Here is a 27,608-nt window from a genome sequence, read left to right on the forward strand (position 1 = left end):
TCCATCATGTCCCACTTCCTTTCCTCTTTCCTCTCTGCCCTAGACATGCTCTGACCCCACAAGCTGTTCTGGCTGATGTACCCTTGGTTTCACTGGTAGTTTAGCCAAGATAAAGCAAGAGAAAATGTTCTGTATGGTTCTCAAGTTTCCCCAAGTCTTGCCATCTGTAGATTTGTTCGGGTCTCTTTAACAGCAGGAGAACAAGTCTCCAACCGCCCTCACCAAGTATTTCTTGGCCAGCTCCTGGAGCCCCACCATGAGGCCCTGCACCACTAACATGGCCCCTTGACCACCATCAAGGTCTCTTGAAGACAGGCCCTTCGGCACAAGCGCTACTTCGGCTTCTTCTTTGCAGAGTTGATCCCCCCTGCTCCAAGGGGGCAGATTCCTGATGTTTACAAAAACACAAATCCTCCAGGCCTCAAAGCAGCTCCCCAGGGCTGAAGAAATGGGGTCACTCACAGCGGTGGGGGGAAATGTCCCTGTCTTCATAAAGACTGCTAAATAGTACTTGTCTCTCCCAATCCCAGATGTTTCCCCAGAAGCCTTTGCAAAGAAAAAGAAAACAACGGGGCACCTGGGTGGCTCACTCGGTTAAGTGTCCGACTCTTGATTTTGGCTCGGGTCACCGTCTCAGGATCATGAGGTCGGTCCTGCGTCGGGCTCAGAGCTGAGCGTGGAGCCTGCTTGGGATTCTCTCTTTCCCTCTCCCTCTGCTCCTTCCCCTGCTCAGCATGAACATGTCACATGCTCTTAGAAAAGAAACCAAGAATTGGGTCCTAGGTAGCAAATGCTTTTTGGAAGGACAAATTATTTTTGTGCTTCCCATGTGCCAGACACCTTGCTAGCTTCTTTCCATGTCAGTTTACTTAATGGTTATAGCAACTGTAGGAGGTGTGTACTGCCCACCTTCTCTCCAGATGAGGAACAGAGCTTTAGCTGCGTCCGATACAGCCAACATCACTGTCATTGGTCTCCAAAGCCCATCCCACTGCCGTGATGGAGACCGGTGTCCTATAGATTTTACATAAGCCAACAACAAAAGACAAAAACAAATACCCATTTAGCTTCAGTTTGGTGCTTCATAGGCACTGGAATAATTTGCATTACAATTATTATGTAGCAGGTAATTGGTGCATATTCAGTGGAGGGAAGATAGAGGACCCTCTGGGCCCACAAAAGATACAGATGAGCTCTCCTGATATGCATGACACCATAGCCTTCTCTTATGTATATAGATGGCACTTACCTACCTTTATATGCACAGATGGCAGGTACCTAGCCTCAGGCCCACAGATGCATGCAGCTCCTCATGTGTGTGGTCGGTCTGTACCTATCCTCGTGTGCTCTCATGGTACACAGCCACCCCTGTGCACACAGATGATACGTACTTTTCTTAAGGGCTGGTGACACGTTACTCACGGGATAAGGAAGTCCGACATGGGGTGAAGTGCTTTATAATAGACATTCACACTACTTAGTAACTGTTCAAGTTTATACCATGTGAGATTTTTCTCTTTCATGCATTGGACCTGCTTACTAAGGTTAGGGTGTTATAAGACAACCGTTCAGTGCATGGTGACCTGTTCCTGGCTGTTTGATAATTCCAGGGATGAACACTTGATCCAGCTGGGCATTGCGATCCCAGAGTCCTTGCCTAAGACTTTGGTAATAGGGACTTAAAAAGAGAGTCGGCTTTCTTTAGTGACCAAAACTGTGGACATTGAGGCTATCAGTGACTAGGTGAAGAAAGTTGATGTGCAAGCAAAAGATCAATGAAACCAACACACACACACACACACACACAGAGAGAGAGAGAGAGAGAGAGAGAGAGAAAGGCAGAGACAGACATGAAGACATTTGAGCATTTTAGTTCTTGGTTCTGATATGGCCTGGGTATTTCATGAAGAGGGGCCTAAAATCTTTGACCAAGTCCTTCTCTCTGCTAAGGCTAGTCAGGGATGGTTTGCGGTTAGTTCCAAGAAGAGAGCCCTTACCAGTGCAGAATGTCTGATGATTCCTGTCCTTTTTGTGCTGATACACTGAGTAAATACCTACTGAGAGGCAGACCTGTGACACTCTCTCAATGCTCAAAATAAAGATATGGCCCAGATCTCCTGTCAGAGATGGTTAATCTGGTATACTAATTTTTCAGAAACTTTCCAAATATAAATTTATGATTAAGTACTTAAGTATTATCGTAAGTACTTAAGATACATTTAAGCTACATGCATAAGTTTGCCTAGTAAACTTCTATTGATCTGGCTTTCTAAACAATAAGAGATTTGAAATTACCAAATTTTTCCTAACCCTATGGAAGCCAATGAAATAAGATATGGTGACTAAGGGAAATATTCTAAAAAACACCTTTTGGGATACACTACAGGGTCGACATGAACACCTTCACTGTTCTATTTCAGGGCCTGAATCATCAAAGCAATATGAGGCACAGCGTGACCTTGAAGTGTATTTTAGTCTCCCATATTTCTATGATATAACTTGTTTAAAATTCACGTATGAGCATCATGGTAACAGCTACTACTTCTGAGCTCTTGCCATGTAGTAGGCAGGTACCTTTCTGGGAGCCAAACACACATTAACTCCTTTAACCACCACAGCAATCCTCTTGGGTAGATACTGTCGTTTAATCCCTATTCGCAGATGACCGAGAGGTAACATAATTTGCCCAAGGTCACACAACCATCAGGGGGTTAAGCTGTGGAGAGGACAGCCTGATACTAGAATCTACACCTCTTAGGTAACTAAGATAATCCTAGCAGGTCTCAGGTTAAGTAGCATAATCTAACAAGACAACCTACTTCTCAAGTCCTTAGAGGGGATTTTGATGTATATTTCTTTATAAGCTCTTTGGGTTTGTAGAATATGGGTCAGGTATCAGGGAGGCAGACATCTATGCAGGAAATCTTTTATTATGAGGGCTAGAGGCCCTGTGACTCAAAAGAGAGCAACATGGTGGATCTCCTCAACCCAAAGACGGCCTCCGCCAGTCTCTCCTTGTTTCCTTATGGTGAGAGCAAAGCTTTCCAAGGTTTCCCATCTCTCTTGGGGTGAAAGTCAGAACACTTCTTGGGCCACAGGCCTTGTCAATCTCACCAGTCTCCACTGGGCCACTGTGCCCTGATTCTCTGGCCTTACATTTCTCCCATCATAAAACCTTTAGGTAAGACATTTCCTCTGACTGGTACCTACCTCCACTTCATCTGTGGCACTTAGGCAAATCCTAACTCATCTGTTAGGCCTTCCCTGAACGACAGACCACATCTGGTTCCCTTCTTACAATCTCACAGCATCTTGTACTTCTTGTATTTATGAAAGTGGTAACCGAAAAATTGTGTAATTACTGAGTATCTGTCTCCCTGGCCCTGGCGGCAAGCTTCAGGTAGGTAGGGGTTGTGTTTGTCTTGTTCATTGCTGAATCCCCAGCACTTAGCCCACAGCTTAGCAGGTAGTTAGCCCCTAATTAATATTTGTAAACTAAGTAGAAGAATTACCAGCCGCCAGCTGAAGAGGAAATTCTCGAGTCTCCTTGGCATGGACCAGACCTGTCCAGACAAAGAGAATGCTAGAGCAGCTTGGCAGAGTGGTCAGCAAGCCAGAGGATAAACAAGTATACCTATAATTTTTTTCTTCTATACAACTTTTAACTGATTGGCAAGTGGCGAGGGCAAAATTATGATTTTGTGAGCAATAAAATACAATCCAGTTTTAACAGTGCTAAAATCTTGATCAAAGAAATTTCAAATCAGAACACTGGGGGGCCAAAGTAAAAGAAACATAGTGGTTTTGATGTTATTATGTCTTGCTACCAAGTATGTTTCTCTGGTTATAGGTGTTCGCCTTTAGTTGCAGCTCTGTCAATTTCATGTTTTATCTTTAGTTTTTGCAAAGGTTTTTTTTTTTTTTCTTTTATCATCTCTTTACTGATTCCTCGAAACAATCTTAATGCGGAGAACCGGTGCCAACGGCCTGGACGATGAAGAAATGTTTCCTCTTTCAAAGACTATTTTTTGGACGATAAGAATTGCCAAAGAGGAAGCAATCAAACCTATCGCGCTGGCTCTGTCCTCCACCCAGCGCGCTGCTTCCTGGTTTTAGACGCTTTCAGATCCTCCTGCTAAGTGTCATTGGACACATAAAACTGGACTGCCACGCGTTTTTTGTTGTTGTTGTTGTTTTTTGTTTGTTTTTCTTGAGGTCCCGTCTCTCAGTCTGTTCACCTGGAAGATACCACACGGGAATCGGTCGCGCAAATCCAATTCGTTTCCCGGTGGCAATGAACCAGTTTGCAGCGTTCACCAATGTGACATCAATCCTAAGCCGACGCTGGGAAAATGTGGCTCCACTTGTTTTCCGGCAAGCCTGCGGCCCCCTTCGCGGCCCTGAGGCCCTTCACTTCCCTCCAGGCTCCGCCGGGTGCCCCGCAGTCCCGGGAGGCGCGTCTTGTGGGCCGCTCTGGGGGACGGTCGCTGCGAGGGACACCCAGGGGGCCTCCCCGAGGACGCGGCAAAACCCAGACGGACTTCGGAGATTCAAAAAACCACCGCAGGAAGTTGGGCCTCCCAAAGACAGGTGCTACCTTCGCAAGGCCTCAGCTCCCCAACGCCTCCAGCTCTCACCGGGCCCTTCTCGTCGCGGGTCGCCCACAGCCTGTGTCTGCCGCCCCGCGCGAACCGCGGAGGATGCGGGCGGCGCCAGGAGCGGCCGCCAACTCCCGCCACACCCGTCTGCCCCGCCGCGCCTTGCCGCGCCGCGGCCAAAGCCTCCGCCACGTGCCCGCCTCCCGCAGCCAGGCCGCTCGCGATTGGCTGGCGGCGCCGCCCGTCGCGAGGGGCGGGAGCGTCGCCCGCAGGCCGGCGCTCCAATTGGTCGTGGCAGCAGCGGCGGCGGCGCGCGCGGCCCCGGCGAGGAGGGGAAGCCGGTGGCGGCGGCGGCGGCGGAACGGGCGGAGGCTGCCGGTTTCGTAACCGTCGCTCCTCCTCGGTGACTCGCGGGCTGCGAGGCCTGGGTCCGTCGGGCCGCGCCGCGCGGGGCCTCTCGGAGTGGAGGCCGCCTGGGGGCGGGCGGGCTGGAGGCGCAGGTAAGGAGGCCGCGGGCGGGCGGGCTGAGGGAAGGAGGAGGAGGCCGCGGCGGAGCCGGCCGCTCGCCTAGGTGCCGGCCGGGCTCGAGGAGACCCGGCCGGGCCTGAGGCGGCCGGCTGGCCGGGAAGGCCCCGCGCGGCCCCGAGTGGCGTCTGATGCAACCTGCCGGCAACACCCGGCGGGGCCGCTGAGCTCATCCCTGGCCGCGGCCCAACACCGCGGCGCCACCCGCCGACCCCCGCGCTCCGCCCCGGGAGCCCCTCGCCGCCGGCCCGCGACGGGACGGGGTGGGGCGGGGCGGGGGACGAGGTGTGCCCTCTCCGGAACCCGGCGTCTGTTGGAGAAACGGGCAGTGGTGACAGGCCAGGCGCGTTATTGGCCTCCGGGGATACGGGGTGTTCCCCAGAGCAGCGGGAGGTAGACCGTCCCTCACTGTAGTGCCACATCGGGTCTTGCCCGCCCCTCCAACCAAGACCGCTCGGTGCGGGGAGGCGACCCTTGGGTTCCGAAGTTCGTAGAGCGTTCAAGTGGGCAAGGAGAGCAGTTCATGGTGAAGTCCGTGACTTTCCAGAACTAATCCCGCGCTCGCTTGAGGAGCTGTAATGCGAATATCCTGCACTTCACTGCCCTACGAGGTTAGACGAATGTGCGGCCGGTGGACTAAGAAAGAGACGGGCCAGAAGCGGAGCGCTTCGTTAGCCGGTCGCAGCGAACACAGGCGAGAAAACAGCTAGCAGAGGTGTCCAGGTGAAGAGGATGATTGAGGGGGAAGGGTCTTCTGTCCTCCCGCGGGAGCTTGTATGTTTTTATCCTTCGGAAGGTTTAATCGTTCCGTTGGCCTTGTGTTGTGATCAGGCACCTTAAAACGAGTCGGTTTCAGAAGGGTTTTCAGGTGAGTGGGTTACACAAAATTTGGTAGTTTTCTCCCCGAGCCTATACTCAGCGAATCCTTATGTGAAGAGTTTGCCCTTCAATTCGGATAGGATAACGCGACTCCCCGATAAATTTTGGAAAGAAAATGCTGTAAGGGCTCGCTCTGCTAAGGAATTCTGCATCTTGATACTGAAAAGTTTAAAAATCTGGTCAGCGATTACCACTTGTTCTTAAAGTGGATTCTCTGTTTCTGAAAAAGCTTACTATAAATAAGGCTCAGTAATTACAGGATGCCAGTGAGCTGAAGAATTTTTCGATTTCTTGATTCCTGCTTCTGGTGGGTGCACTTGTCTGATTCAGTCGTTTTTAATACCTGCCTGAAAAACAGGAGGAAACACGGATTCATTTTTTTCAAAGTATCCGTTAAATTCTCCAGAGCACATCATGACTGTCAGCAGTTGTCTAATTTTGGAGGTGGTTTCACCTGTAGGGATTTAAACAGCACCTGGTGAGTCCCTGGTAAAGACAAATAGGACCTCAGGGGATTGAATTTGGTCTTTTGGTCTAGGATTGCCTCACCTGACCCATGGTAAATGTGGGTAGCTGCAATTCCTGGTCTGTTGTATATTCTTGGGAGCGAGTGTTTCCATGGGGTTCTTGTAGGTTCTTTGGTCTCCTACCTTTCTGGCTTTCCAGCCCTATGGGTTAAAAAATTTTTTTATTTGAGTAAGATTTCCTGTTAGAGGTATATTTATAAACAATGTGTGTACTGTTTTTTTGTATGTTGTAAATCCTACCAAAAGTAGATTAAAAAGATGATGTTAAAAAAGACAAATGAGGGGCGCCTGGGTGGCTCAGTGGGTTAAAGCCTCTGCTTTCGGCTCGGGTCATGATCCCAGGGTCCTGGGATCGAGCCCCGCATCGGGCTCTCTGCTCATCAGGGAGCCTGCTTCCCCCTCTCTCTCTGCCTGCCTCTCTGCCTACTTGTGATCTCTGTCTGTCAAATAAATCAAAAAAAAAAAAACAAAAAAAAACCACTTTACCACTGCTAAAAAAAAAAAAAAAAAAAGACAAGTGAACGTACATTTTCTCCATACTCCAGTGGACCATTCATGTACTCCCCAAAGGGATGTACCCTCCTTCATGGAGCCCCGTGTTGGGTCATAAAGCAAGCAGCGGCAGCTAAATAGAAATCCTGCTCATTTGGGTATGTATTGACTTTGCTTACCTTGACATCATGTAAAGTACAGAGTTGTCAGACCTTGGCAACATGTACCTCAGAACTTGAGGTTATTCATTGGAACACATAACTGGCTAAATAGAAAATAAAGGTTCTTAGATGAAGCAAAGACCAGACAAGAAATGTTCATTGTGTAGACTGGGCACTCGAAGTAGCAAGTGGACTTGTATTCTTATTTTCCTGTCCACCTTTAAGAAAGACCAAGAACTTAGGGTAGGAAGGCTACTATCTTACTAACACTCTTGATTTAATTGTGGTTGTTTTAAGAGATTTCAGTGCTAGAGAATCTCATTTTTATATAGGACATTTATAAAAATAAATGTTTTCTCTTCGCTTCTGAGCCAGTATTGGACAAATATTTCTCCAGCACCACCACTCTGTGGCTAGCCCTGCACTAGGTGCTGGGCATATGGATATGAAGACAGAGTCCTGCCTCTAGCTTGGTCTGCAGGGAGCCACACTATAGAGCTGGCACTGACAGAGAAACTAGGGGAACAGATTGGACAGCCACACAAAGAAAAAAAGAAAGCGTGACCATTTAGGGGATCGGTAGTGGTTCGGTATTATCGCGGTGTGAAGAAGCATAAGGAGCAAGGGCTGGGCTGGGAGTGAATACCTTCAATTTGATGCTGGACCCCGGAGCAGGTTTGAGTGCTCAGTTGCTCTGGAGACCATGGTTGGAGGGTGCACTGCTAAACCAGAGGGGACGAGTGCCCCTGGGAGATGATGTCAGCCTGAGGTAATTCTGTGGTGTTAGGACAGAGAGGGATGGTGCTTGGAAGTTCTTTTGGGAGGTGGATGGGTAGAATTGTCAGATACCGATGATTGTACAGATTGGGAGTAAGGGAGAAACATCTGTGAATATTTTGGAGTATAGATGCTCATGAGGAAGTTTGAGTTGAGAATTTATTTTGGGGAGCATGGGGAGGAATATCTGGTTGTCCATAACATCAAAAAAGAAATGACAGGAGGATTAGGAAAAGTCTTGACAACTTTGCTTTCCCAAATGAAACTTGAGAGAAATTTGTTTTACTCATTCTAACCTTTCTGAGTTTTCAGTGTGTTACTGATTTGAATGAAGACTACTTGAATGAAGAAATCTGAATTTTAAAAAAATTTGCCCAGTCAGACCGTCTTTCTAAAGATCCATTGTTAATCTGCAGCATTGGCTCTCAGACCTCAGTGTCAGCGGAATCATTTGGAGGGCCCTTTAAAACAAGATTGCTCAGCCCTATTCCTAGAGCTCTGCATTCTTATGTGGGGGTAGGGGGGGCAGCCTGAGAATCTGCGTTTCTGACAAGTTCCCAAATGCTGCTGCTGCTGGTCCAGGGACCACACTTTGAGAACTACTGCTCTTCAGTTTGTCTCCTGCTCCCTGCTTGAATGATTCACATGCTAAGAGACGAGGCACCACCCGACTTCCTGTAGAATGAACTTTGGAATAGTGTTTGTCCACATAGGAGCCAGACTTTTGTTTATGATTGAATATCCAGATTTGAAATAAACTCATTTTTTTCCCCATTGTAGTTGCTCAGTAAATGTTTGTGGAAGGAACAAAAGCACAAGTGATAGTGGAAACTGAAATGTGTAACTTTGAAGGAGGCTATCTGGCTTGTGTAAAAACAGAATTGATAATCTGGAGTTAACTTTCTTGGACCACTTGGCCCTTTGATCCCCTTTACTTGGTTTGCTTTCCTTAATGGATATTTTTCACTTAAAACTTTGTTGGCTTTGGTTGAGGAACTTAAAAAAAATCACTTTTGAGTTCTTTTTATTGTTTCCAAGTTTCCTTGCTTATATTATTACCAATTTGATAGTTACTCTTTGTTTTTCAAGCAAAGGGCACATTTTCAAAGCCCCCCTCTGCCCCTCACGCCTGCTATGTTCAGCCTAGTACCCTAGCGAGAGGAGTCAGGCTGAGGTAAAATAGCTCTTCCCCATTCCCGTATGTTTGGGTACAAAAACGGGCATGAATATCACTGAATTTGGTGCCTGTAGTAAAAGCTTTTAGTGACTTGGGAATAAAAAGCAGGGCATAAGGGCTCTTTTATAGTGACTGAAGTTCGTGGTATATTTTCAGAGTCAGAAGACATCTTAACATTCTCTGTCCCTCACTTGCAGTTGGGGAAATTGAGGCCCAAAGAGGGGAATGATAGGTCCAGAGCAAAACTGGGGGAGCCAGAGCCAAGACAAAAATTGACCTGGTTCCTGCTCTTTGTTTTTTGGATCATTGTTATCTGTGAGCTGTCTGTAGAGATTAGCTTTAAAGATTAAAAACATAATTGGTGTATGAAAAATAAAAAAGTTAAATAAGATGACCATGATCATGATAGTTGAGACAATCCCAGGAGAAGTATTAAAAAAGTTTTAAAGTCACCTAAAATTCTTATGCTCACTTTACACCAAATAAATAAGCAATAATGTAGATGGCCACTAACAGTGGTAAGGTGGCCCAGATTAATACTGAATTGCCACTGTTCAACTGGAAGGAAAAATAGGCAACATCATAAATTATCCAGGAAAATTGTGAAATGTCCATTATTGAAGATAGACTTGGAGTAGATATCCATCTGTGGTTTGGAAGGAAGCTTTCTCTTTTGCCTTAGTTTGGAGTGCGAACAGGTGACCCACTAACTCAGGGCTGCATGCATGGCTTTGAAAACAATTGAAAATAATGATAATATGGACTTTAAAAGGAAAGATTTTTAAAAGCAGACCAGTGAAGAGTGTTTATACAAGAAACGCCTGGCTAAAGGTTTGGGTGAAGCTACTGGTGTTTACTAACTGAGCTTTTCCTAAGAACTGTGAGATGTACTCATTGAGGCATTTCATAATTCCGGCTCCAGGTTTTTTCCATTGATATAGGTTTAGCAGTTTTGTGAAAAGAGAGCAGGGTAGTTCTGAATTTCCAAGAGTCCTGATTTCTTGGTGGACAGGGCTCATCTGCTGAGTCAGTTTGTCTTGAAGTGGCCTCGTGATCGCGTATGGGCTCATAATAGGTCTGCTTTTGACACATCTTGAGGCAGTTGTAGTGACTTAGTTGGATTGATGGTGATCCAAGTATGACTAGTCTCTGAAACTGTGGCTTCATTCCTAGGAGCAGCTGCACAGGAACACTGGAGAGTTGGTGTTCCCTCCGCTGTGTCTGCCGAGTTCAGTGGGTGCCGGCTCAGGCTCTCTGCCGGGCTTCAGTCCCATACTTGCTCTTCTTGGGGTGCATCATTAGGGCTTTTGTTTCTTTCCCTGTGGTTGCAGGTTGCCCGTGTTGAGATGTGTTTATAAATTATGTCAAGAAGGGGGAAAAAAAAACCCACAGTTAGAAGCAGCATGGTGGGATGGCGCAGCACACTGGAGGTCCCAGAGCTTCTGGATCTCTGAACCAAGAAGCTAACTTCGGAAATTAGTGTAAACTACGATCTGTGAGGTCATTAAAAACGAAACAAAAAAACCAAGCCCCCTCTTACCCCTCCCCCAGCAAAAAATGTCTTTTCGTAATTCTCCATAAAGATGTACTCCGGGAGAAAAGTCAAGTCCTTGGTGACTCAGTCTCTGCATACTGGTGTCAGGAGCATACAGTCATCCTGACAAGTTGTGGAGATCAGGCACGGTGCCTAGGATTCTGTTTTGACGTGAGCCAACAATTGAAACTTTGTCCCCCTTTCTTTGCAGGTGTCTCTTCTATCCTAATTGAACTCAGGTTTTCCGTGTTTTACCTAAACATCTCAAATTTCTCTCTGGCAGATTGCCAAGTGCTATTCGTCTGTGCTACCTAATTAGTGATATTCTTTTGTTTTTCCTTCCATTTTTGATGATAATCACAGATGGGCAGTACCCTCAGGGATTCAGGTGGGCTGAATTTGGCCTTATGGTGCTCCTGTACTAACTTACCTTTCTAAATTAAATGATTTAGACTTCTGAAACATTGGAACAGTTGGCAGTTTCTGTATACTTTTCTCAGCATAATCAATTAATGTTGGCCTGCTGTTAGGTACATGCAAGTTTAATCTCATTTGATCTTGTCACTTCAAACATTTTAATGCAATTTATTTTTTAACTAGGTACATGTGAAGATTTCTTGGCAGCTTAGTGTGGAAACCATTGATCACTTTGCTCTCATTTCTGCCTGTTCTGTGTCCGCAAGAGAGAGAGCCCAAATGAGCAAGATAGCCCAGCAGAACAGTTCTCCGGGAATAAGTGTTATTCATACTCAGGCTCATGCCAGCGGCTTACAGCAGGTTCCTCAGCTGGTGCCTGCTGGCCCGGGGGGAGGAGGCAAAGCCGTGCCTCCAAGCAAGCAAAGCAAAAAGAGTTCGCCCATGGATCGCAACAGCGATGAGTATCGTCAGCGCAGAGAGAGGAACAACATGGCTGTGAAAAAGAGCCGGTTGAAAAGCAAGCAGAAAGCCCAGGATACACTGCAGAGAGTGAATCAGCTCAAAGAAGAGAATGAACGGTTGGAAGCAAAAATTAAATTGCTGACTAAGGAATTAAGCGTACTGAAAGATTTGTTTCTTGAGCACGCACACAACCTTGCAGATAACGTGCAACCCACTAGCACTGAAAATACAACAGCTTCCGATAATGCAGGCCAGTAGACCTCACCTCTTCAAAACTTCACGACTCGTGGCTTGAACGTTAAAGGTGTGACTGCCTACACCATTCATATCAATGGCCGAACACGGTCTCGTTCCATTATTCAAAGATCCACTGAAGGTTGTTTTCCAGGATCAGCACTGAAGGGTTGATTAGCTTAAAAATGTTAGCCATGTAATTTGAATATCTAGTTTGAAATGATAGGGATTTTTTTGTGTGGATAAAACACATTTTTAAGGTATATGGTAAAGAAAAAAAAAAAAACACACCCCTGGACCTTGATGTTCTTAATAAATCCTCACTTCCCAAGAAATGCTTCTTTTGTAGGTTGATAAAAGGAATGGGGGAACTGGCAGGTCCTGCAGAAGGGTCTTGGTTTTATTGGAGATGATTAATTAGACTAAGGAAAGTTGAATGCCATCTATGTTGATTGTATTGTGATTTGTTTTTCTAAATTATGTATTAAAAATCCTTAGGGCTATAGAAATCAATCACTTTGTAATTTGGAGTGATTTTATGTATAACATAAACCTTGTTTTAGCCTAATTAGTACTCTTTTCCCCCAACAAGTGTAAATTTTTTTTTGAGTATTGGTGCCAGGTTAAGTAAATTCCGTTGCTTCTGCCAGTTGGCTTAAAAATACAAATAATTAGGCAAATAGATTTCCTAAAAATAACAGTAAAGCATATTAAAATTATCCTTTTGGGATACTTTGGGTTATTGGATTGGCATTATTTTGTTTTCTAACAAGAAAAAACCCCCAAGAGTTGTATATCACAATTTTTGTTTCTGTAGATGGTGGTCAAATAAGTAAATATTTTTAAAATACCATTTTGACAGTCAAATTAGTAAACAAATGCCTTAACAGTTTACAGATTGGGATTTAGGTAGTTTCTCCTGTGTCTAAATATCTGAAATGGAGCCATGATTTTTAAAGGCATAAATTTCTTGTGAAGGATCATTTGGCATTTGATCCTAACAAAGTGATTATTAGAAAAATATGTCATCAACTCTATGCTGTCTCCCAAATAGTAGTCTAAGAAAACTTGAAGTGTAAGGTTTAACCTTTAATTTATTTCACTTAAATACATCTTTTTATATTGTTTTTGTGATGTTTCTTTTTCTAGTTAGTGGGCTCTTGTAGACTTTTTGTACCACTGCTTCTGTTTGTTCATTTGTATGCTTTTGTGTCCCATAAATTATTTTAGAAAGAAAATACTGGTAAATCTCAGGATATTGACATTTTTGTTGAGACTAAAAAATGGCCGTCGCTAAAGTCGGGGATTGCGCGGGTCTGGTTTATGTCAGTGTTGGTGGTTTTGATTGTCCTTGTCGATTTCTTTCTTTTCTTTTCTTTTTCTTTTTTTTTTTTTTTAAAGCACAATCCTAGCTCAGATTTGTTGACTTTTGTGTATTACTGTGTGTATGTGTCTGGGCTGGTGACAAGAGACAAGAGTCACATCTGATTAAAAAGTTTGTGTTACCAGGTATCTTATTTGGACATGGTCACTTCATTTTTGGCCATATTGTTTCTTACTAGGACCTAGAAGTTGTCCCCTTGGGTTGGTGCAAGATTGCTGTCTTTGCTCTTCTGGGCCAGCGGAAATACCATTGTGACCTGCAACTCAGTAAAGCCATTATTAAGGCCATGAGCCTCTTCCACATGTGACTGGAACCCAGTGTCGTTAATGAGAGCCACTGTCCTGGGCGGGTTAGCTCCTCGGAGGGCCAGAAGACAGGACTGAGGTTTCTGTTAGGGTCCAACACCAGTTTACTCTGGCTGGAGTATCAGTCTGCTTCTCAGTCGATAGATGTTTTGACTAGGAGGTAACCCACAGAATCCTACTGAATCTTTAATAGCCGACTGATGTTATATAATTAACCTAAGTAGAGGTGCAGTTAGGTCACTTGAATCTTTAAGTACCTGTGAAGGTATTAACAGACATTGTTACCTCTTGTTTACTAAAAAAAAAAAAAAAAAGAAATTGATGTCCCTGTGGAATTTATGGTTACCAGTTATATGAATTGACTTAACTATCTTGGAAGAGGAGCTTTAGGGAAATCATCGGTGGTGTGCACTTGATATTTCAAATCCGAACAGATTGAAACTTTAGGAAAAATTGATTCAAGCTTTTCTGTTACCTATGCAAACCAGAACTTGAACACAAGCCATCATGTGTGCATAGAACAAAAATGTTAACCATTGTCTTAAGTGTTTGGGAATGAAAATTTGCAGTTTGATAGATTTCTCAGTATCAAATTGAGGGAAACCAAGTATGGGGAATGGGTAGATTTAGAGCTTTGGGAATTATAAGATGACTTTTGTAACTTCTGTAGGTTACATGTGAACCTTTAGGATTTGATCTGCCTTTGCTGGCAGGTCTAGTGATTTAGGAATTAGGCTTTAGTGTAAATGTCTAACTGCATCTGCGTCATCCGAGATGGGTGCTTTCTGGGTGGTACTGGCAGCAGGTGGTGAGATCAGAGCAGCTCTTCCGCTGACTGGCCCCTTGCGGTGACTGGAATGCGAGCTGGGATACTTTGGACCTTCTTACCAAGACGTAGTAAGATAGCGATTTTTTATGACCAGGTGTTTGAAATTTAGGTCACCAGTGTGAAATCCTGAAATTTACATAAAAAAGTAGTACGTGCAGTTTAATATTTGGTATTAAATCAGCTTTTGATGTTTCTCAGTCCCCATTAGAGGGCTTGAAACTTTGTACCTGAAAAGCCCAGTTGGCACTCAGAGTGCTTTTCGATGCCTTAGAATAGGAAGCAATGTTTTGTGTGACAGAAGATAGGGAGGAGAAAGTCCATTCTATAGCTGTTAGAGTTGCCTCTCAGGTAAAAGTCCTTTACCTTGTTCTTTGTGTTCCTGGCCTTCCTCAGTTTGTGAGATTACTCTATTTTTTTAAAAATAATTTTATTTCTTTCAATGAATTTGAAATAAAAAAAACTTTGGAATAATGACTGTATTTTCTTGTGGGTTTCTTTCTGTTCATATACACTGAGGAAGTAGTCCAGATGTCCAGGAGCTCTGAAGAGCAGGCAGGCTCAGCCGTCTTTCCTGCTCCCAGCCCAGGGCAGGGGTGAAGGTCACTGACGGGTGGAGGGGGGTGTGGGGGGGTGGGCAGGGAGCAAGAGGTGCTTTTGTCCAAGCCTAGATTTCCCTGATTGGATAGGAACATCATTTCCTCCGAATATAGAGTGCCTCTTCAGGGCTGTTCTTTGTCTGGTGGTCTCTAGCCCGGAAGCCTGGGCTAGGGTAGAGAAGGCAGTGGCTTGGCACGCCTGCTCGGATGCCTCGTGTCTCGGTGTGTGGTCTGCGTTCACACAGTGGCAGGAGAAATGAGTTCTTGAGGCTTTGAAGTAGATGGCAATGTCGAAGTAAGGCCTTTCCCCTAGCAGCACAATTTATAGCGTTGTACCTCGTCTTCATTTACGTGGTGCTGTAGAGTGTCTACAAATGAACGAGTCAATACTGAATCCATGCTGATTTGAGTGTTTCAAGGGAAGATGTCATTTAGAGACTCTTCTGTGATCCTTCAGCCATTTTCGTGTCTTGGGAAATAGGTTTCTACCTACTGGATCTAAATGGCAATTATAGTGCAGTAATTATTTCTGTGGGTAGTATGTCCTATTTTGTTTTTACAAAGTAGGTGTAATTTGGAAGCCCATAAACAGTTTGTCTTGGGAAATTTTCTGTAGAGATGGTTTGTGAAGGTGACAGCTCTTATTTTAGCAAAAGCACTTTCGGACCTGCTTGGTCACTGCCAGCGAGTATCTAGAGCCCGTGGGCACCGTGTGTGTACTCAGAGGAGACCGCCAGCCCCGGGTCATCTCCTACTGCCCCACACACTCCTCCCGCAGCTCTAGGCCTGGAAGCTCTGCAGTGGTGCCTGGAGGGCCCGGGATGCAGAACTGGGCTTGGAAGCCAAGGGGCATCTGGCCAGGCCTTCCCGCTCCGCCACCTTTCCCTTCTACTCCCGAAATGTGTGTCCCCTCCCTCCCCCACCGCACAGAACCATCATCTCTTCTTGCCCAGACTTGGTCTCCTTGGACCACTGCCTGCTCTCTGGAACCTTCTTTCGTTCCCCACTGTACCCAGAGGGAAACCCAGTCTCCTTGTGACGTGGCTCCCTTGATCTGTGGACTTGCTTTCCTTCTGTCCTCTGTCCCCTATTACTTTGCTTTGGCCGCAGGGCTCTTCCAGGCTCTTTCCAGGCTGCCTTCGAACAGCTCACGTCATGATGCCTCATCTAGTCTCGCTTTTCCTGTCGCAGCCCAGCCCCCTGACTTTCAAGACAAGGCCAGCCCTGTTACTTTCCTTCATGGCACTTTTCTGTGAAGAGATTTGTGCTTGTTCAAGGCGAAGCCTCTCGGGAACCCACAGGCTCAGAGAGCAGGGGCGCGGTGGGTTTAAATTACGCTGGCCCAGAGGAGATGCTTAGTTATTGAGTGAATGAATATGCAGATCCAGGGTTTCAGAAGGCTTTTTGAGTGCTGTTCGGCTTTCTGGAAGGGTCTCTGAGGTGTTTCTGAAGCTGTATGCATTTCTGCGTACAGAAATGGAGGTGTGAGGAGTTGGGTGCAGAACACAGGATAGAGTGGGCTCTGCCGGCCACCTGCGCCCCGCACCACCGGAGGGGTTCCTGACTCCCTGACCCCGGCAAGACCAGTCAGACCTATGCTCCCAGCATCCCTCTGCAACAAAGAACATGTAGTTACTGGGAATTGCCCCTTACTCGTTTGACCTTCTTGCTTGGCAGTCACAGAAAACGTATGTGAAACAGGCAGTTTTGGTATGAGGTGTCTGAAGGAAAGGAAGGGGAAAGATGTGACGCAGCTGACTCTGTTTCTTCCGACAAACAAAACTGTCCCTTTAGCGTGCCGGCCTCGCTTTAACCGGGTTTCTCTGGGGGGTGAGGGCAGGTGAAACCCCGGATGGCAGAACGTGTCCCCCACAGGTGCAGCTGGGGCAGAGAAGCCTTGGTGAATGGAGACTCCTGACACCCCAGACTGCCACTGCCAACCGCTCAAGGTCACAGATAACTTAGGGACTGCCTGTGCACTGTAGGAAACCTAAACACGTGGCTGTGATCAGTCTGAGAAGCCGACGAGATAAATGGCGATTTGGAACCGAGGTGGTCTCATTTTAATGTGGTCACTTTGCAAGCACTTTTGTGTTAGAGCCACAGGAAGAAATTGGTTTGTACTCAACGCTTCCGTGACATCTCAAAAGGCCTAGTTTGGGCTACAGAGTTTACCGTAACCTGTCAGGGTTTCATCTCTGGTGTCCCTTCACCTTGGCTCAGAAACTCCTGGATGAGAGCGCTGTGGAGAGACAGGCTCGGAGCGGTTTGGCACAGAGCTTCCCAGCTTCCGGTCTGGGCAGGGCCGTGGGACGGGGGACTGGGCCAGCAGAGGTGAGGATAGGCATTATGCCATAGGCCGGGACCGAGCTTAGCTGGCCCCAGAACGCTCCCTGCCTGAGTGGAGTTTGGTCCATGGGGTTACACTTAGGGAAGACAAAAGGTCTCAGCAAACATGGAAGATACGAGAAGGCTCACCTCTGCCACGGAGCTGCCCTAGGTGGCCGTATTGTTTGGGTGGATGCCAGCTTTGCTAGCATGTCCTCATGGAAAGGGCACCAAGGACAAGACATTCCTGCAAGTCTCAGGTTTTACAGAACTGTGCCTTAAGTGCCACAAAAAATTCTGCCCCCTTCCAAAATCAAGCTTTCTGGCAGTAGCCACGTGGAAAAGGCTTCTTCCTCCACAGGTTCACCGTGTAGGGTAGCGCCAGCCCTGAGTCCCAGCAGCTTCTAGGTCCGCGCATGCCAGGCTCTGCTGCCGGGCGAGAAAGAACAGAGAGGAAGTTGTGTACAAAGGACCATTTTTGGAAAGTTTTTATTGCAGATTCTACTCTGTGCATTTGATTTTTGAGAGAAAACACTGGAAATGGATCTTCCCTGAGCAGAAGAATACAAATGACAGCAAGACACATCTTAGTTGCTGCTAAAGAGCAGAATTCTTTTCCATTAGCACTTTAAGCCACCGTCATTCAAGCAAAGTAATAGCAGGTTCAGGTGTGATCTTGCAGAGGGTTAAGAAAGAGTCCCATTCCTCCAAGGAAACAGCACGCTCAAACTCGGATGCAGCCATGGGATTTCTGAGCACCCCTCTCTTGCCGCTCGAGGGCCAGGCAGGAAGCTGCCCGTTGTGAAGACAGGTGGCAGGCTGGGTCCCTGGTCCCACTGGGCACTCCCAGCTGGTTCTACTTGGGGCCAGAGAAGGGAGTGAAGGCCTTGTCCCTGCCTGCCATGCACGCTTCAATCTCCTCCACCGTGCGGGGCACACAGGTCAGCAGTTCCATGCCGCTGGCGGTCACCACGACATCCTCCTCGATCCGGACCTGCGTCACAATGACAGACATTCATGCGGGCGCTTGGGGGGCTCAGTGGGTTGAGTGCCTGACTCTTGGGTGTCGGCTCAGGTCATGATCTCATGGGCCCTGGGATCGAGCCCTATGTCGGGCTCCACGCTCAACAGGAAGTCTGCTTGAGATTCTCTCCCTGCCTCTGACCGACCCTGCCCCTACTCAGACGCCATCTAAAAAGAAAAACTCTGGAAAAAAAAAAAAAGAACAACAGACACTCTCATTCCTTCTGAGCTCTGGCCTCACACACTAGATTAGAGGGTCAGACCAGCCGCTGGTTAGAGGCGTCCCTTCTGAAGAGCGGCCTGTCCTGCCCGGGATAAAAGGGGCTGGCCTCCAGGCCTCTGCGGGAGGCCGGTGAGAAGCAGGCTCCTCCCCCGGGGCCATCTGTTTGCCCGGTGGGCGGCCCCGGCGTGGGCGGGGGGAGGGTTTGTAGAATCTGCATCTGTCTTGTTGACCGACCACGGGAAGGCACAAGCCGGATCCTTCTCAAGAGGGGAAGTGAAGTGTCCGCCCTCCCACCAGGGCTCTTGTCTCAAGACGATGGGGTGACGCGCCGTAGCGTGCGCGTGCGGGTGTCCTGGGAGACGGGACGCGGGGCCTGTGGGCACTCACCCCGCCGAATCCCCGGAAGCGCTGCAGGACCTCGCGGTTGAAGAAGCAGGCGCGGGCCGGGTCGGCCAGGGCCTCGTCCAGGAGGTGGTCGATGAAGTAAATGCCCGGCTCCACAGTGAGCACCATGCCGGGCTCCAGGTGTCGTGTGGTGCGCAGGCTCCGCAGGCCGGGCTCATCGATGCGCTCCACACCCTGCGGGGAGAGGAAGGGCTCAGAGCATCAAAGCGTGGAGGGAGGGCTGAGTGCCGCGGCGGCAGTCGGATGGCCACAGGCCCGCCGGGTGAGCCCTCCCTGCATCCAGGAGCGCTGGCGCTGGCCCCAGGGGCTGTGGAGACCCTCCCCTCTCGCAGATACCCCTGGGCTTGGCCGGTTCCTGCCCCCTTATTACCCCCAGCATGACTACGAAGCCCCACGGACCCCCACGTGCACAGACCTGGAGCGAGCTGCCCTAGCCCGCTGGCCTCCCCCAGGCCCCGTCCCCGCTAGACAGATGGCAGAACCAAAAAGCTCTTAAGGAAGCTTCAACACTTCCCATGCTGGGTCCCACTCCCCCAGGATGAGACCCAGGTTTTCCGTGGGGCCTTCCAGGAGGAGGGACAGGTGCTGTCCCCAGGGCCGGCCTGCCAGCGCCAGTGGTTGTGGACATGCACGGATGCATGCGGAGCCCGTGTGCGTGGCCCCGGGGCTGAGGCTCCAACGAGGCTCCGACCCGGCCCCCCGCCCAGGCCCCTGAGCTAGTGGGCAGCTAGTAGCCTTCCTGGTCGGGCTGGGAGCCTGCCCTGCCCCACTCACAGCTCCCCCCTGGAAGCCCAGCTGCTGGAGACAGAGCTGTCATTTCTGACTGTTTGGGGGCCAAGAACATCAGACTTCAATTAGCGGTTCATGTAAGGTAACCAGAAACAGGCTGGCTCGGCCTCCGCTGCTGGGCACAGCAGGGAAGCCTGTGACCGGGATTCCGTGAGGGTGGGGATGGCGGGACACACAGGGGAACTCGTGCACAACCACCCTGACCTGGCGTGAGCTGGGCTGGGATGGAGAAGAGGAGGGGACACCAAGGCACCGTGACCCCTGATGCCTCCTGCTTTGGGCACAGATGCCTGTGTGGAGTAGCACCCGACCCCGTGACACTTTCTGCCCACAGGGGCGAGGCCGGAGGACTGGGGATGCATCCCTGGGCTCAGAGGGGAGATGCTGTGGGGCTGGCTAGCGGCCTTCGGCCATCTCAAGTCTGTGCCTGTCCCTTTCCTTCCATCCCAAGGTCGTCAGAGCCAGGGGCCCAGCAGAGGCAGCAAACCAGTAGGCTCAGGTCTCCCTGCTCCCCCTTAGCCTCTGTGGGCGTGCCCAGGGGAGGGCGGTCTGCTCAGGCTTGGGCAGAAACAAGTCCTCTGGAAATTTCAGGACCAGCCCTCCAATTGTGGGTGAGGGGAGAGAAGGAGGGGCCCCTGCCACAGCCCACCAACCCTTATCCCTTCAGAGCATTAGCTCCCAGGAGTCTCCTGCCACGGAGGCCACCCGAGCAGGCCCTGGCAAAGTGTCGGGGGCTGCGCTGTGGAGAGCAGCCCCCCCAAGGGGAGAGGCCGAGCTTCCTTCCCTCCAGCTCCAGGCCGTAAGCCCTGGCGGCAGTGGGGGACGCCTGCCCGTGGCCCGTCCACACCAGCTTCCGCCAGGGCAGCGGGCCGGACGGGGCCCCTGCCTTTACAGGGCGGAGGAGACCCAGATGTGTCTGAAGGCCTGAAATAAAACAAATGACTTTTATAGGAAAAGCCATATTTTTTCTACAGTGTTTATCTGTCAGAAGAATAGACTCTGCGAGCACAAAGGGCCGCTTACTGGAAAAGAGAAAACAGTTTGCTGCCAATTTACTCTGGTGGAAAAAAGCGCTCTGGCGACTAATGAATAACGAATCTCAGTTAACAATGTCTGGAAGGCCCTGCTCTTGGCTCCCTGTACACAATGTGATGGATAGAAATTAGGAAATTAAAACTGATTTTGTTTCTCCAAATTTAACTGTTTACACTTGAGGAAAAAATAATTGAATAATAATGCTTCTCTTGAGCAATTTCCCCCCCCCAAAATCATCCTTCGTGCTTTCAAAATACCCTGCAGCCAACAGGCCCGGCCTAGTCTTGGCTAACCGGCTGGTGGGCCCCAGGGCGTGCACCGATTGCATAATCAGCCCCCTGCACCTTGGGCTCGGGGCCAGGAGGCAGGGCCGGGCTCACCCCCACCCACCCGGGGCCCGGAAAGGCTGCAGCCACCTGCCGGGCAGGGCCTCCCCAAGGCTGGCTGAAAGCACCCTCTGGGTGGTCCTTTCAAGAATCCGTGGGTAGGAAGGGGAGGGGAAAGCCTTGTCTGGAAATGCCCACAGAAGCCTCCCTCCCCTGCTAAGGGGGCCTGGGGGGCCTGCAGACCAGGAGGCCACGGGGCTGTGCTGTGCTGGGGTTGCTGCCAGCCTGTGAGCGGCGCTGGGCTCTGCTTGTCCCAAGAGGGACCTGGATCAGCCGCCTCGTGGCAGCGCCTCACCGCCCTGGCCTGTGTGAAGCAAGAGGCAGGACACGATGGCTGCGGCATCCCGAAGACCCCGCTCTGGGGTTCCCACTGCTCTGTGGGAACCAAAGATCTACCACCCCGTAGGGCAGGGGCTCCCCACCCTGTGCATAGCCCGGGGCTCACCAGGCAGAGCACACATATCTGCCACCAGGCCCCGAGGCGGGGGCCACCAGAGGCAGCATGCTGGCACACTTTTGGAAACGCCCCTCACCCCCACCCCCGCTGGTGCCCACAGCAGCCCAGGGCCGGCACAAAGCAATGGGTGCAAGGAGAGGAGGGGCAGGGGGTGCTCTGGGACCCCATTTCTCTTTCTCTGACCTTACTCCATCCCAGCTGGCTCCCAGAGCCCTGGGGAGGGCCACTCACACTCACATGCCCACACTTACCTCGGGGTAGCCTCCCACATCGTGCACATCAATGCCCAGGAAGTGGCCGAGCCCGTGAGGCATGAACACGGCTCCCAGGTGGGCCTGGACCATGGCGTCAATGCTGCCGCTCAGGAGGCCGATGCGCGCCAGCTCCTCCAGGTGGATGCGGTCGGCCAGACGGTGCATGTCGGGCCACCAGACCCCTGTGGCTCCAAAGGAGGCTATGATGAGCTGTGGAGCGTGGCCGCCTGGCCGAGGCTCCCCGAGGGAAGGTTTGTGGGACCCACGAAGCCACCGGGCAAGCTGAGGCGGGAGGGCTAGAAGTGGGTGGCGCAGGTGCCGTGCCCGGGCCAACTCTAAGGGATCTCAAGACCTTCCTCTCTTTCCATCGCATCTTCAGGGGTAGGCTTCTGTTGCCCACGGCCAGATGCCCAGCTTAGGTCTCATCCCCAGCCCACGCTATGTCTGCCCTCGGCCAGTGTGGGCTTCCGGGACCAGGGGAGCCCAGGAAGATCCCTGATGAGCAGCAGCAGGACAAAAGCAACTGTCCCCAGCAAATGGGGGGCAGCCTCACAGAACCCCACACCAAGCTCAGGGCATCCCTGCACACCCCAAAGTGGGGCTGATTCACCCCTGGAGCCACTGGGGAAAAAAGGTTTCCAGGGTGAAGGTGCAGCTGGCACGGCTTGGCTGGCAGAGGTCTGCGGCCTTGCCCGCTACGAGCAGGGGTGGACCATCTCCGTGGCAGCCCAGACACCCAGGCCCCAGACTCCTGATCAAACTCATCTTTGTCCCATGTTTCTGAGGCAAAGGTCACCGTGGAGAGCACGTCCCCAGGCACCGAGTTTCGGGGTGAGCAAGCTCCAGAGGCTCCGCCCAGGGCTCTCAGCCGCCTGCAAAGAGCCCATGGGGCTGGGGAGTCCCCACCTTCAGCCTCACTCTGAGGCAACTGGGCACTCGGCCTAAGCACCCCACAAGGATGGAGGCCAGCGAAGCTCCCTGCCCCACCCCGCCGGGCTGAGTTTGGGGCAGCCACGTGCCGGCTGAGGCCAGTGTGCCAGGCAGACAAGGTGGGGGCACACACCCCTGTGCAGTGCTCCAGCCAGAAAGGCCAGGGCCGGCCCTCGGGGGCGAGCCTGGCTCCCAGAAGGCATCCCCACGACGCCCTGCCATCCACACCCTCCACACGCCTCACGACGGATGACGGATGATGGAGCACCCCAGCATTCCACACCATCGGGGGCCTGGCTGGGCCCTGTGCTGGCAAGGGCTGGGCCGGCAGGGCTGGGCTCAGGATTCTGAAACTCTGTGGCTGGCAGGGGGTAGCCCAAGGGCTCTATCCAGGAGGAGAGAGAGATGAGAGCCCACTTGGGGGCATGGCCCCTCAGACATGCACTGGGTTCCAGGCCTCCAGGTGGGCCCCTTCCACACCAGGGCAGAGGCCCCACAGTTGGGGTCTTGGGCTGGACAGAGGCACAGAGCTGACCCAGCCTCCCCAGGGTCTGAGCAGGAGGCTCACTCTGGGGGCAGTGGCCAGCTCCTGGCCACAGGCACAGGGAGGCCGAGAGGAGAAGACCCATCTCTAGAGAGAGCTTCCTTGGAGACCAGCTCCTGAGTCCTGTTCTGTTCTACATGCCAAGGGCCACAGGGCGCCATGGAGGAGGTGGCATCCCGGGCTCTGGCTTTACCCGCACGCACAGCGGAGAGCCCGGTTCTAAGCTCTGGAGGCAGAGCCAGGTGCGAGGCTCTGGGACGGTTGGGCATCCTCAAGTGGAAAGCTGGGCACTGGATCCCAGCTCAGCAGCCCGCCCGCCTCCCTGAGCCTCAGATGCCTCTCTTTGTCACGAAGAGCTGCGATACTGTCCCTAGAAAGCCAGCTGCAGAGGCTCTGGCCTGTACCAGGAGTCAGTAGCCCCCCGAGAATGTCACTGGCCCACCCAGATGCCCGTTCAACCCTTGATGTTGGCCGTGCTCCTGGGGCACCAGCCTGAGCCTTGTGTCCTTGCTCCTCCCTGAGGCCAACCGGGCCTACCTCGCCATTCCCAGGCCAGGCCACCTGTCACAGAAGCACACGGAGGCCTGAATCAGCCCCCTGCCTGCAACTCAGGCCCTGGGGCTCGGTCAGCACTCCCTCCCCACGGTCCCGGTTATGCCCCTCCCTGCACCCTGTCCTCCAGCCGGGCTTCTCCTCTCGGACCAGAGGGCTGCTGCCTCCCCTGGGCACCCCAGGCCCGGCCTAGCAAATGCTGGTTCAAGGGAGAATACAGCAGGCTCGTCCCAAAGTTCTGCTCCTGTCCCCGGGGCTCTAGGCCGAAAAGCGCCCCAGGCAGTTCTGCAGACTTGCTCCTGGCTGGCCTGGCCCCTGGGGCGGAGAAAGGGCATCCCTGGCGGCGGCTGACACCCCGGCTCCACAGCAACCCCGCTTCTCTTGGGTGGGGGCCTTTTTGGGTGGCTAGAGGGGAGCCCCAGGAAGTGGCCTGATGTAGAGCCCGGCCAACTTCCAAGTGGGCTGCGGCCTCGGCAGAGCGGGGAGTCAGGTATAAATCACACTCCATGCCGGCAGCTCGGCTCCTCTCCTGTCCTCCTGGGGCCGGACGCGAGGGCCCCAGGCGGTCCCCACGGCGCCTCCCATCCTCCTGGCCTGCGCTCCTCGGGGCCGGTCTTGCACACGGGCTCGTGGCTGGCAGGGGGCTGCTGCCTGTGTGTGGTTAGGGTTGTGACAGTGATTCAACCTCCAGCAACTTGGCCCCAGCGTCTGGCCCGGATGCTGGTTACGACACCCTGGGCCAGGGCAGGGGCCCTGAAGTGTGTGAAGGTTGCTGTCCTTGGGCTAGGCTGGAGGAGTGGATGCGCTCCCCGCCCCCCCGCCCCCCCGCCCCCCGCCACCGAGCCCTCCGTCAGCAGCCAGCAGGCACCTCGGGGCCCACGTGGCCAGCCGGCCGGAAGGCCCGGTGGTCCCCTCAGGCCGCTCGTACTGGGGATGGACGCCACACTGGGGAGCACACTGCAGACTGGGCGTCACCAGCCCTGCCCGCCCTCCTGCCTCCAGCAAGCACCGAAGCTTGTCGCCTTTGCCCTGGACATCTCCTGAATCTGACTCCTGACCCCTGTGCGCCTCTTGCTGCTTTCCTGCAATGCCTCGCTCCCCTTGCATTCTGCACGAAGCTGGGCCCTGCCCTGTGGACAGAACCCCAAGTTCCTCAGCCTGGCCTCCCTCTCACCCGCCCCTGTGCCCCCAGCCCCGGTGGTGCTGGCACTGCCCTATGCCTTCCACCTAATGGCCCCTTAGCTGGGACCACCTCGCCAAAGCCCCACCCTGCCCATGCTCACTCCCATTCTTCTTGTGGGCCTCTGTTAAGGCTTTCTCCAGGAAGCCCTCCCTGACTGCCCCTTCCTGTGCTGTCAGAGCTCTTCCCGCCAGAGGATGGCATATAGGCCCCGCTGTGGCCTGGTCAAAGCCTGCGCGCTCAGAGAGGAGGGACCCTCTCCATCCCAGCTGGCTCCATCCAGCTGGGTGGAGGTCCTGCTCCGTGCCTGACCAACGGCAGCCTGAGGAGGAGCCCTGGCTGCAGCCGGTGCTGTCACCTCAGGGGCCCGGGATCTGTGCGCCCCCGCCCCTCTGCACACTCAGACCCCAGGGTGCCAGCCTAGCAGCTGGGTTTGTGCCTCCCACCCTCTATCTGGCTGTGGGCTCTGAGGGACCAGATCCCTGGTGCCCAGGCCCCAGTGTATGCCCAGAACAGCCCCAGGCCATAGCTGGTCTTCTATGCCCCTGATGCCCCTGAGGCGACACTGTCACCCGACGGGGCCCAGGCCCAGGCCCAGGCTGGCTCCTTGGAGCCTTGGTGGCTGAGGCCTCCTGCCCAGAGTGCTGCAGACTCAGGGGCTCGGGCCTGAGCTCGGCCAGGAGGGCCCGCAGAGCTGAAGCCTCATGATCCAGACAAAGAGCTCACTTCATCCAAAGACAACGGCCCTCAGGAGACCCTGCGTGCGCCAGGCTCTGGGGGTGTCGCAAGCGAGGCGCGGGGCCGGGTCCCGGGGCAGGCCGTGGGCTGCAGGGAGCTGTCTGGTAGGCCAAGCTGGCGCGGGGCTGAGGGCCTCCAGCCACCAACCCCCCCAGACCCCTCTGCTGCCAGGACCTCCGGGGACCCATTCACCCTGCAGGAAGGGCAGGGGGCAGTGTGCGGCCCGGACTGCAGGCGCCTCCGCGCTAAGCAGAGCGTGGCCGCTCCTGAAGCCTGTGTGCCACACCCCCCCTCCCGCCGCAAAGAGCCCAAAGGAGTAAAGAAGGCCGGGGAGGGTGGGAACTTGCCCACCACCCTACAGCCAGCAGGGAGGGGGCTCTCAGGGCAACAGGGCCACACGGGGGCCCTCACCAGTCAGCCCTCCCTGCCCTGACTCCTGCCACAGAGGAAGCCCACCCGGCGCTGTCCCCGCACCTCCGTCTGCCGCACCCCTGCATGCGTCGCCATCTCTAAGGAGAGGCTCCAGGAGAGTGCGGCCACTCCAGCCCGTCGGGAGGCAAAGCTGGCAGAGGCACCCCCACCACAGGCCATGGCAGACATGTGCGGGGCCACAGGGGCACCTCCTTCTCTCCTCACATTGGCTGCACCTCCCTCCATGCAGGTGACCGGGACCCTAACCACTGCAGAGCAGGGAGAGGAGGGAGCTGTGCACGCCTGCTCACTGGAGTGAGGGAGCGATGGGGGGCTTGTTTGCATAGACAGAGACTCCCCCACCGCTTTCGCAGCTTTCGCAGCCCAGGAGCGGTGGGGCCCTGAGCCCAGGATGCACTCCACACCCTCTCTGCAGGGCCCCGGTGGGGGTGTGGGGTCAGGGGTGGGGCTTGGGGGGGGCCTGTGGCCTAAGCGCAGGAGGCCAGGGTGGGCAGGTGAGCCCAGAGAGAGAGGGGCGTCTGGCAAGTGGGAGGCAAGGCTGCGGGGGGCCTGGGGACTTCAGTCGCCCTGACTGCTCCGCGGTGGCGGGAGGCACAGAGGCTACAGAATGGCCCCACGGCAGCGGCCCATGGACACCCTTCTCTGAGGTGCTCCTGCTGGGATCACCCAGGCCTCCCTCGCAGGGGCTGAGCGGTCCCTGTGGCACACCCACTGGTCTGTCCCAGGTGGGCGGCCGGGCCTGACACAGAACCCAGGGAGAGCTCGATTCCAGAAGGCAGCATGAGGCCCCTCCTGCGGGGCGGCCAGGCGTGGGGGTGGCGTTCTCCGGGATGCCGTGCTCTCAAACCCTGTGCAGCCCCTCTCCGTGAGCTCAGCCACCCTTCCCTGGCTGTCTGGGGGACAGGGAGGAGCACCCCCCTGCCCCCTGATCCCGGGTTCCATGTGCGCTGCAGTCGTGCTGTGTGGCTCCTCTGGGCACTAGCTGCGCCCCGGCTGTCCACTCGCTGTCCCCTGCGAGGCTGCAGGAAGCAGTCGTGCAGTCTCTGTGTGTGTGTGTGTCTTGGCCTAGCAGCTGAACCCACAAACCAGGGGCATTTCCGCTAGCACAGGACATGGGGCTGACCTGGCCACGGCCTCCTTGCAGCTCTGGGGAGGTGACCTGTCCCCATGGGAGCAGCCCTGCTTGACCGGTGCCACATGGGACCCAACAGGGTCAGCCCTGGGGAAGTGCCGGTGGGATGGTCAGCGCGTCACAACCCCCAGCCCTGGTAGGAGAGGAAGCTAAGGCCCCAGTACAGGCCCGGCCTGTGCCCCACTGTGTGCTGGCGGAGGCCCCCCTCATGCAGTGTATCGAGACGGGCTCAGCTGAGCACAGCCTGGCCCGGCCTGAGGCCTTCTGCCTGTCCCGAGAGTGCCCGGGGGAGTGTGGGGTCAG

General features: G+C 52.8%; 2 protein-coding genes across 4 annotated transcripts in view; one reads left to right on the top strand and one right to left on the bottom strand.

The window, feature by feature from the left end:
- Window positions 1–4,942: 4,942 nt before the first annotated feature.
- Window positions 4,943–12,296, top strand: LOC111161542 (CCAAT/enhancer binding protein gamma). Its single transcript, XM_022525276.1, has 2 exons — window positions 4,943–5,098; window positions 11,271–12,296. The coding sequence occupies exon 2, from the start codon at window positions 11,367–11,369 to the stop codon at window positions 11,805–11,807; it is 441 nt and encodes a 146-aa protein (XP_022380984.1). The 5' UTR covers window positions 4,943–5,098; window positions 11,271–11,366; the 3' UTR covers window positions 11,808–12,296.
- Window positions 12,297–17,698: 5,402 nt separating this feature from the next.
- The window catches only part of LOC111161541 (peptidase D), a 109,405-nt gene continuing 99,495 nt past the window's right edge, over window positions 17,699–27,608 (bottom strand). For all 3 annotated transcript variants that reach the window (XM_022525275.1, XM_022525273.1, XM_022525272.1), the window contains 3 exons: window positions 21,795–21,979; window positions 18,859–19,050; window positions 17,699–18,219 (listed from right to left, as the gene is read on the bottom strand). In XM_022525275.1, coding sequence (XP_022380983.1) covers window positions 18,082–18,219; window positions 18,859–19,050; window positions 21,795–21,979 — 515 coding nt within the window. In that variant the 3' untranslated portion in view covers window positions 17,699–18,081. The remainder of the gene's footprint in view (window positions 18,220–18,858; window positions 19,051–21,794; window positions 21,980–27,608) is intronic.

This window comes from Enhydra lutris, unplaced genomic scaffold (genome assembly GCF_002288905.1).
Source record: "Enhydra lutris kenyoni isolate GAN:26980312 unplaced genomic scaffold, ASM228890v2 scaffoldscaffold85, whole genome shotgun sequence".
Taxonomy (NCBI): Eukaryota; Metazoa; Chordata; class Mammalia; order Carnivora; family Mustelidae; genus Enhydra; species Enhydra lutris.